Source organism: Falco punctatus, assembly GCF_963210335.1.
Source record: "Falco punctatus genome assembly, chromosome: 7".
NCBI lineage: Eukaryota > Metazoa > Chordata > Aves > Falconiformes > Falconidae > Falco > Falco punctatus.
The window spans coordinates 49,542,666-49,553,101 of NC_137587.1; the positions used below are offsets into that span (position 1 = coordinate 49,542,666).

At 40.8% G+C, this 10,436-nt stretch overlaps 1 protein-coding gene across 6 annotated transcripts in view; it reads left to right on the top strand.

The window, feature by feature from the left end:
* PEAK1 (pseudopodium enriched atypical kinase 1) overlaps nucleotides 1–6,456 on the top strand; it is a 118,369-nt gene extending 111,913 nt beyond the window's left edge. For all 6 annotated transcript variants that reach the window (XM_080396850.1, XM_080396847.1, XM_080396852.1 and 3 more), the window contains one exon: nucleotides 589–6,456. In XM_080396850.1, coding sequence (XP_080252976.1) covers nucleotides 589–1,746 — 1,158 coding nt within the window. In that variant the 3' untranslated portion in view covers nucleotides 1,747–6,456. The remainder of the gene's footprint in view (nucleotides 1–588) is intronic.
* The last annotated feature ends 3,980 nt before the right edge of the window (nucleotides 6,457–10,436 follow it).

Sequence of the window (10,436 nt, forward strand, 5' to 3'; positions counted from 1 at the left end):
AATGCATAGGACAGAGTGGAAATGAGATTCCCTACTGGTAAAGTGTAAGTCAGCTGATGGCACAGTAGGCTACTGGACTCATAAAGGAAAAATAAAAGCTAAGGCAGAACAGTTTTTAGAAGCTCTGAAACATTAAAATCTTGCTTCTTAGGGATGGAGGCAGGAGAAAATTGAAATGGCAGGATAAAGAGAAACCTGTCCTGTCCCTATAAACATAATGGAAGTTTAGTTCATATGGATGCATTACAGAAAAGACACGTGATGACAGTGCATTCCTGTGGGTGTGTGATCGTTTGATCATATGCTCAAATATTGTGTGCATGTTTCTTTGTATCTCCTATTGCTGTTGATTATTTTTATCTTGTTCAAGCTTCACACAAAGCTGAGAGAACAACACAGAATAAAACTGTTACATGCGTTAAGATAGTCTGCCAAAGGTCAGTTCAGTAAAAAAATTTTCAGTGCTTCTGTTTAGGGCTAGACTGTGGATACCCATCAACAAAGTACATATTAAAAAAAAAACCAACCATAGAATTTGCAAATGTATGAGTTATTGTTATGTCTCTTCTGTCTATTTTCTTCCCCCAGATTTGTAAAAGCAAAGCTAAAGAATCCCAGCAGTATTATCACAGCCTATCTATCCGGCAGAGTCTGGCTATCAACTTTAACATCCAACAGGACTGTGGCCATTTCCTTGCTGAAGTGCCAGTTCGTCTCCTTCCGTGGGAGGATGCCGAAGCACCAGAGGTGGAAGAAGAGGAGCAGGAAGAAGAGGAGAAAGAGCCTGAGCAAAAGAACAGAGACGCTCCTTCCAATACAAAGGCTTCACAGAAAGACAGCTCAAGCAACCAGGGGACCACCAGCAAGCCACGCAGCCGTGTTGTGGTCATCACGAGGGAGGTCCCATACTTAACGGTGGCTGACTTTGTGCGAGAATCTGCACCCCGCCATGCAAAAAGCCCAGATTTATATGAGAGGCAGGTCTGTCTACTCCTGTTACAGCTGTGTTTGGGCCTGGAGCACCTGAAACCCTATCACATCACACACTGTGATCTGCGGTTAGAGAACCTGCTGCTGGTTCATTCCAGACCAGGAGGCAGCCCTCTGACCTCTGAGTCCGTGGAACCCAGTACCAACACTGCTTGCCCAGCCAGATTAATAGTAAGCAATTTTTCCCAGGCCAAGCAGAAGAGTCACATGGTGGATCCTGAGATCCTACGGGATCAGTCGCGCTTGGCTCCAGAAATCATCACTGCAACACAGTACAAAAAGTGTGATGAGTTCCAGACTGGCATCCTCATCTACGAAATGCTGCACTTGCCCAATCCCTTTGATGAGAATCCAGAGCTGAAGGAGAAGGAGTATACTCGTGCTGATCTCCCCAAGATTCCTTGCCGTTCCCTCTACTCTCAAGGGCTTCAACAACTTGCCAGCTTCCTGCTGAATCCCAACCCTTCAGAGAGGATCCTGATATCAGAAGCCAAGGGAATCCTTCAGTGTTTGCTTTGGGGTCCACGTGAGGACTTGTTCCATGCTCTAAGTACATCTTCTAACCCCTCGCGGAGAGATGCCGTACTTCAGAACTGGCTGGATATAAAAAGGACGCTGCTGATGATCAAGTTTGCAGAGAAGTCCTTGGACAGGGACTGTGGAGTTATTCTGGAAGACTGGCTTTGTTGTCAGTATCTGGCTTTTGCCACTATAGACTCACTTCATCGCATTGTGAGAATCATGCAGCAGCACTAGTTTGTAGAGCCTGTTGCTTTTCATGAAGCACCCCCCACCTCCACCCCAGCCCTCACCCCAGCCTGCCCTAGGGCTCACACTTTGTACAAGTGTTAAAAAATAGCCCAGGTATCAAAGCCAGCAACTCTGAGCAAATAGGTTCTAATTGGAGAAACTGCATCATGTACCCAATGTGACAGAAACTTTACTGTTTTGCCAGGCCTGTTAGGGATTGATTATATATACACACGACTGCATTTGGATCAGACAGTATGTAACATGATTAGTATCTAGCTGAAAAGGAGCGCAAACTTTGATACCACTATTTCTACCACTGCAGTAAACAAATTGCCCTCCTCTTCTGGATAGTTTCTGCCATTTCTGTGTAGCATTGGTTAGTGAATAGCAGTAACCATAAGCAGAGATGAATTAGTTGTAAATGTGAGATGAATGATCCACTCATTTGCTTCCATTCCACATACCATGCAAAATTTTCTCTTAGCTTAGTCAGCCCTCCACAAGCGGGCTGGACTCCTCTTTCCTTTGGTCTCAACCAAACAGATCCTGATCTTTCTTTTACACATTACACCTTCCTTTTTGTCTTTCCAGATGTGGTTATCCTGCTGACTGCAGCAAGTGTCAGTGGGCAGTAAGCATTGGTGTTCAGTCTTCTTCCCTCCTTCACTGCCTCTGACTCACTGCCTACCTATATCCTTTCTAACCACAGATCCACAATTTCAACAGTGCTGCCTTAATCAGACTGTTGCCCCTTAGCTTAAGACGTCTGCATTAAAAAGCAGAGTATGCACACTTCATCTATCCCATTTCCTACATGACATTCACCAGCCTGGACTGTTGATGTACTGTAGCTGTTACTACATTTATACAAGAACAATACAACACATGGTGGGCAATTGACATTCCCCTTCCATGGCAAAAGGCACTAAAGCCTGACTTGAAATGGATAGGATGTACATAACCTTTCTGACAATCACTGCTATGGACTGGGGATCAAAATAACAGCCACCTCTTGTGTTTTATTTTGGTCTCTCTTGTCACTTGTGCCATATTGTGAAGTGGGACTGAAATTGGCTCTGTTGGTACGCTGGCAGGAGATAGAAATGTTTAGAGCTTGTCTGTGTGTAGCTAACAGGCCACATGGAGACACTTCTACTGCAGACACAGTTCTCTGAAGGGTAGAAACAAGGGGGCAGAAACACTGTTGTCTAATTATTGAGGGAGCTGATAAGTTTGGCAGCCACAGCCAACAGTATCGTGATCCATTTTTCCCACAGCAGTGTTTGGCTGCATCTCTCTTTTTGTTTTAACTAGCGTTTTCTAATGTTGCTATAGACAACAGCCTAATAATGGAATGTTGTCAGAATAGCTTAAAGAGCATTGTAGAGTTTTGGACTAGAGCAGGAATTAGTGAGGATTCGAGACAGAATTTTTAAAAACTTAACCTGAAGGAGCTTTTCACTTTCAGAGGCCGCTGTTGACTTCCTTCCCTGACCTAATGGCTGTTTCCTATGGAACCTCTGCAGTTGTACAGACGGTGTCTTTGCTCAGTATTGCTAGGCTCTGAATTGTTTCCTGAATTGCTTTGAAGAATTGATCTGGATGCAGGGGGAAAAGTGATACTGAATGTTCTGACCCAGGTGATGGAAAGCAGACAGCCCTAGTTATGAGCCTGTGCTTCTCTCCTATGGATCTATGTGCAATTCTTGTATGTATTTTTTAAAGCTGTACATTACAGTGTTCACTTTACACACCAGCCTTTACCTGATGCTAGATCTGCAGCCCCTTCCTTTACTTTACTGGCACATAAATGCACAGATATCCATGTGTTCTTTTTATGGATTGATGTTTCATTTTAATTGTTAAAACTGTGAGGAATCAATTCACTTCAGCCTTGAAACAAATAGCCACTTTATACAGCATATGCATGCTTGGACCAGATGCATGGAAACTGAACAAACAGTCCTGCAGGCTTAAAAGTCAGCAAAACTAGCTCTGGATCCACACCGTACATTTGGAGGAGTTGAAATGTCTGTATCTCTGGCATCTATCAGAGCTAAGCTGAATTGTGTGTGGAAGCCTACATCGATTGTGCTGTAGTATAGACTGTCTTTGTGACCTTTCTAAATATTTTTTTGAAACTTCTGATTATTATTCTTCTGTTTGATTCACCTGTATCAGTGAAGGATCAGGCAAGGATAAGGATAATATATTTTAATGTGATATATATTTTTTTCTTCCCCTTTTCAGCAAAAAGGTTAGGGATGACGGCATTGATGCAGAAAAAGAGGACAGTGCATTAAAAGCCCAAGTGCAATGTATGTGGTTGAGGTAATCCCACTACATCAGGAAAGCAAGTTTCTACACTACTGCTGAGCAGCTCACAGAAGAACCTTCACAGAGACTCACACACACGTTCAGTGCAGCCCTCCTTTATCTGGACACAGGAGGGCAATGCTCTCATAGATTAAATACACTGAGCATGACAAGTCACTCACATACTATCTATTAGCTATTAGTTACAATGTGTTGAGCTATGAGTAGAGCTTCTTGTTCTCTGTGGTCTGGTTTTGTGTTTGTTTCGTAGTGCATGTGTGCACATAACTTCTTGCCTAACTCCTACAGGCTGTACAAGCAATTCTTGGACCACTGCCATCGCAGTGGGCTGATTCCTTGAAGCTGGTAGGTGTCTCTGGATGCATGTTCTCAGTGCCACTTTCATGTCAACACGTACATGCAAAGTTGAATTTTGAATGTTTTACAACCATACGCATTTAATGCAGGTGGTCCGAAGCCTTTGTATCTCTAGCTATCTAATTTCAGTTTGTAACTTTTGTGATGAACCAATACTCATTTTAGCTCTGCAGCATAATCAAGCATGGATAGATGTTCACTACCAATCTCTTTCTTGTGCAGCACTGGGTAAACTTTAGCTATTTGTAATGTCGTGTGTTTTTTTTCTTTAAAAAAGAAAGAATGGTCAAAGTAGTCAAACACAATCGGTCCCGAGCTATTCCTTGAAGAGCTTGAGGCTGACTTTGCAGATTTGCCCATAGCTGATGATTGTAACTGTGTTTGTGGTGGCCCTTCATACTAGCAACAGATTGTGCCACATAAATATATGAGAATGTATGTATTAAACTGATTGTAAACAAATCCTAAGAATGCTACAGCATAATTGCTAGGCAAAAGGAAAAAAACCCGCTCTGTTTGTAACTGGGATCCTGTGTATGACAGGAACAAAACCCCTGGCTGTGCATGTTATATCTTACTTGAATATGTGCACAGATCTTGAAATTTTTTTTAGCAATGTTGCACTTTCAGTTGAGTTCAAGAAATAGGAAGAGCTGCAAATCTAAGATAACAGTATTGACTGTAAATATATATTTTTCTATTAATAAAAGTTGTCATTCAAATATTTTTAACATGAACTCTAAAGATTTTTCCAGTGGAAACTAATCTCTGGAAAAATCAAATGCTTGTTTTGGAGAATTACGATGAGTGGTTTCTGATCATATTAGAGCCATTAAAAACCTCTCTAATGTTACAGAGAGAGTACAGTGATTGGATTCACAATGTTTAGTGCCTTGTCAAAACCTAAAATGTAGCTGGTCAGTGGTGGAGATCTTATTCTTTTCATAATAGCCCTAGAAATAATACTGCCCACATTAAGTTGCAAAAGTCTTTACAAAATTAAATGCTGTACTTTGTATGGTACTGGGTTGATCTATTCAGTGAGATTTGGTTCTGGAGTTTATGTGAACGAGTTCTTTTTAAGTTGCTTGTAGTGTAGCATAAACCTGAAGTAACAAAACTGTGGGCTTTCAAATTTGGGATCTGCACAGGGAGAATAACAGTGGATAACAAGTCAATTGGTCTAGACTGACCACAGCATCAAAAGAGGCCTATTGCTTTGACAATCTACTGCAGACACTCAGCTTCCAGGAGCTGAGGAATCTGATTAGTCTGGAAGAAGCAGTGAAGGTCAGATGGGCTGCTCCTGCTGTAGGTAGTGGATGTGCTGCACACCATACTCTGTGGTGTGAAATGCAAAGCTCTGTTAAAACAATTGTAAAAAATTACTCCTGAGATGTTATGGAAAATGGTTATGTTTTGTATTTCTTAAATGGGGATTACTTACTCACTAATCTCTCAAACCTCAGATCTGATCCAGTCAATACCTGGTGAATATAAAGAGAATCTACTGGTAACTTCCCTACAGATTTTCAGGAATGAGGGAATCCAGAATTTTATTCTGGAGCCCCTGGAACGTCGAAATATAGAAGCCTGGTCTTACTTCAATATTCAGATATGATGAAATCAGTAACTCAAGCTAGGATGTCATGTTGCTGGCCCACAGACAAGAAAGCCTGCAGCATTTACAGAGGTGTTTCACCTTCAATCTTTTATGCTACGCACATCCCGGCAGCGCCCACAAGGTATGAATCGATCATCTTGACATTTTAACACAGGGGAATTTCCACATATTAGAGAGAGAAATACATTATTTAAATAAATCACATCTGTTAGGGTTCACCTACTTGGAGAGTTTATTCAGCAGCTTCACACTGTAGGTCCTTAACTTTAACATGTAAAAATAGTATTTGCTGCTGAAATGAAATGTATCTGTTTCTCAATTCTTGTGCTGAGATCCCCCACCTAAATTAATTTCTTTTTTTTGTAATAGCAATTAAACTCATATGTAAATATAAATTTAATAGTCCTGTGTTCATTTAAATAAATTTTAACTTTTCTGAGGGATACAATGGAAACAGAATCAGACTTTTTAATGCACTTTCCCCAAATAGGAATTAAGCTGTTTCTCTGTAGAAACAGTACATGACCATTATTCCCTGCGTGACTAAGCCATCTATTTTACTCTGATTTTGCAGAGGTAGGGTTGGTTCTGCTAAAACTCCTAAAGCCTAGAGAACAGAGCCCTTCAGTCCATGTAGAGAGAGATGTGTTGATGATTTAGTTATGCAGGAAGATAACATCAAAGATGTGCAGAATAGAATTTTAAATACCTCTATATAAATACACCTGTGGAAATATTCTGTAAACAATTCATCTGGATTCCAAACACTTCAAGAGAGGAATACACAAAAAATATTTCTCAGAAGAAATACTGGGGATAAATTTCTTCAGAAGAAGGAGCAAGTATTTCCCACTGTTGTGTTGCAGAGAATTTCTAGTAGGCGTTTGTATGGATTTTATTACTCATCTGGATGCAGTATTAGAAGGATGGTGATTTTGAATAGGTGTAGAATGTAATTTAAATAATTTCCTATAACTGTTGCATTGGTGTTCCACTTGGCATTTAGTTGGAAACCACAGAATGCTTTCAGATCAAGCAGAGTTGCCAGTGAGACATGAAATACTCGACTTTACCTGTACATAAGCATTTTACCACTCTACAGATTTTGAGAATTTGGTTTGTACTTCAGACTATGAAGAGTTTATTTTTTTTTCTCCATAAATTAAAGGGTAAGATTTCAGGGATTTAGAAGAGGTTGGAACTTTTTTTACATGGATGAAATATTTGTTCATATATATATATATATACACATACATACATATATATATGAGTGCCTGTTGGGCATATTTTAATATATATATGTATGTATATGAATTTTTGTATCCCAAAAGTATTCTTGGTCCCTTTTTGCCTGAAAATATATATATTATATATTGTATATATAATATATATTTAAGAGTATGTAAATTTGAATATAGTCCCTTCATAAAGAACACCTCTTAAAAAATGACTCAAAACTTCTGTTTCTTTGTCCTTTGGCTTGTTGGTATTAGAAGGTTTTGCAATTGAAATCCTTGGGTTTTTTTCTTTTAAAACTTAATTATGCTGAGCATTTAAGAATATGCTCTTGTTTTTAATAAAAGAGGGAAATTTATTTTTAAATTAGGGATTCCAAAATCAGTGGACTTTTATAAATGGGATTTCTTTAAATCCCTTGAATAAGGGATTTTATTTTTTTTTTCAGATCCATTCTTGTAGGTAATTTGTATTTGGAATTCCTGGTTGCATTGCTTTATCTGGTGCTTCATATTGATATTTACACATTTTTATATAAATAAGTATATAAACTTCAAGCCTTCCTTTGTGATTGGGGCAGTTACACTCTGGTTTGCTGTGGTACTTTGCTGTGTACTCTGTGGCATTCATGTTACTGTGTAAATAAACTAGTTTTATTACACTCAAAATCAAAACTTGCAGTTGTCTTATTTTTTCTCTCATCCTAGGTAATTAGACAAAAATGTGTATTTCTGAGGAAGATGCATGTGGCAAGTCCAGCAGAAGATTTTACTACAAGAATAGCTGGCTGCTTTGCAGCTGCAGCTAGTGTGCAAGTGTGGCAGATACAGACTTCAGTTGATGACACTGATGCTCAGCACCTCCAGCCATGCCATCATGGTGGCCGGGCATCCCAGCTGCATGAATTGCCAGTGCTTGAGACATTGTGCCACCTCCCATATCTGGTGTTTTCCCCAGAAGTCTCACCATGGCAGGCAATACTTTGGCTCCATCTGGACATGTGGCCCCGGTAGCCCAAAAACAAACCGGCCCCCAGCAGCTGCTGTTGATTGAACCAGCATCTTTTAAGGCCGCCTGGGAGGGAAGTGACTTGACACATTAGTGAAAATGGGGACAGCCACATGTCCACACTGGGGCAACCATTATCCACTGAAGGACTGGAGCCAAAGTTAGCAGTTCCCCTAATGTTGACAGGGCTTAAATGACCTGCTGTGAAGGAATAATATGACCTTAAGTCACATTTTTGTATGCTGTGACAAAGCAGGATGTCTCTAAGGCAGTCATCTGCCGTGGAGTTCATTTTGTGTCTGATCTGTTCATTACCTTGACGCATGCATCCTGATGGAGGGTCTGTGAAAAACAGCTGGGATAATACGCATCTTCGATGATCATGCAGACACACTTCAGTGAGAGTGAGATCAAACAGCTCAGTTTTGTACCCAGATTGGACAGGCAGCAATGGTGGCTGCAAAATCTAATTTATTAGCATAGAACTGATGACACCATACACATTGGAGCAATTTTGTGCTTCTGCATGACAATCACACTGCTCACAAATACTCTTTAAAAAAACCAAGCACCTCCAAAAAAGCACCCTGAGGGCTCTGTTCTTCCCACAGTTGCAGTGGCTTTGCACAGGTATGTCATCAATTTCAATGTGATCAGAATTAGTCTAGAGTGTACCTGCTACAGGCCTTTCACATTTATTCCTTAAGACAATTGTTTCAAAACCTTTCAAAACCAGTTTAAGCTATTATCCTCATCCTTTTTAAAAATACAAACTAACTGACTCCAGAGGTGTCAGTAAATACGCAACATGTATAACAGCCTGACAGATACTTTGGCTTTGCCAGAGTAATCCCTGTTCACTTCAACAAAGCGCCATGGACTTAGCAAAACAGAGTTAAATTATGCCATTTGTCAGTGGCAATTGCCGCTCTGGAGGGAAAATAGGCAAAAATAGACTGAAACCTTGTCAAGATGTAATAATTGTACTAGTTTAACTAAAATCTGTTTGAAATTAATTCAGTTATGTCAATGCAATCTCTCTTGTGGGTGTCCTTAAGCAGTAGCAGTTTGGCATTCTCATTTCAGCTTGTGCCAGACCTGAATGCAAGCGAAGCCAACAGATGCCTAGTTTTGGCTGACGTAAGAATGTCTCTGTCAGGTTTCTTACCAACTCAGAAATTCACCTTATAGTAGACAGGCCCTAAAGATCTATGTTCCCCCACAAGAGAAACATTTTTCTAGAAACCCTCCACACATCACTTAAGCTGTGCAGGCTGCTGCTTTTGCCCAGGTTAGTGAGCTTCTATGCTGCCGTATATGTACGACGCCATCCTCCTTACCCAGCAGTGTTTTTTACCAGAATCAGAAGCAGCTAGCTCACAAGGCAAAATGTTCAAGTTAAGTATTTGCCGCAATCTATCCTGCGGAGAGGCTGTCGTTTCTTTTCAGTTGTGAGCTAAGACTCATACCTCTGCGGAGAAAGATACACATAAAAACACCATGTTGGGCCTTCAAATCTGCTGCACTTAGTGCTGCTGCCGCTGCTGTCTGGGAAGGCAACACTTCCTTACTTATGTGCTTACACTTACAACTGGGGTGCTTAGCCCATCCACTTGGAAAATGGAGGCAGGCTATCCGTTCAACACTTCCAAATGAGCACAAAAGTCATCATCTGGCAAGCAGACACTGGGGGAGGCTCTGGGAGGGCATCTTTGCCTGTATCAAATGAGAGAACTCAAAATTACAGCTATTGAACAGCATTTTCTGTTAGCATCTCCTGCTCTTACCCATTTGTTTTACTGTCATTAAGGCATTATTTTTGTCATGTTGCAGCTGGCAGAGTCAGGACATGCATGGAACTGCACAGTGGAAGTAACTGACAGACATTTAAGGTAAAGCCACAAAACTCTTAACTGTCTTATACTCCAGAAAGGGAAGGAATGGAAATGGGGAGGCTTATTGCAAATTGGTCCCAGCCGGTAGCCGTTGTTCAACAAACACATAGAAAGCTGCTTTCTCAGGCTGTTGCATGGCATTTTACAGGTGCTGGGATGTGCCGTGTCACTGGTACCACCCAAAGTACCTGGCTTGGCTCCCCGGGGGGGTGGGGGGGGGAGAGGTGATACTCCCC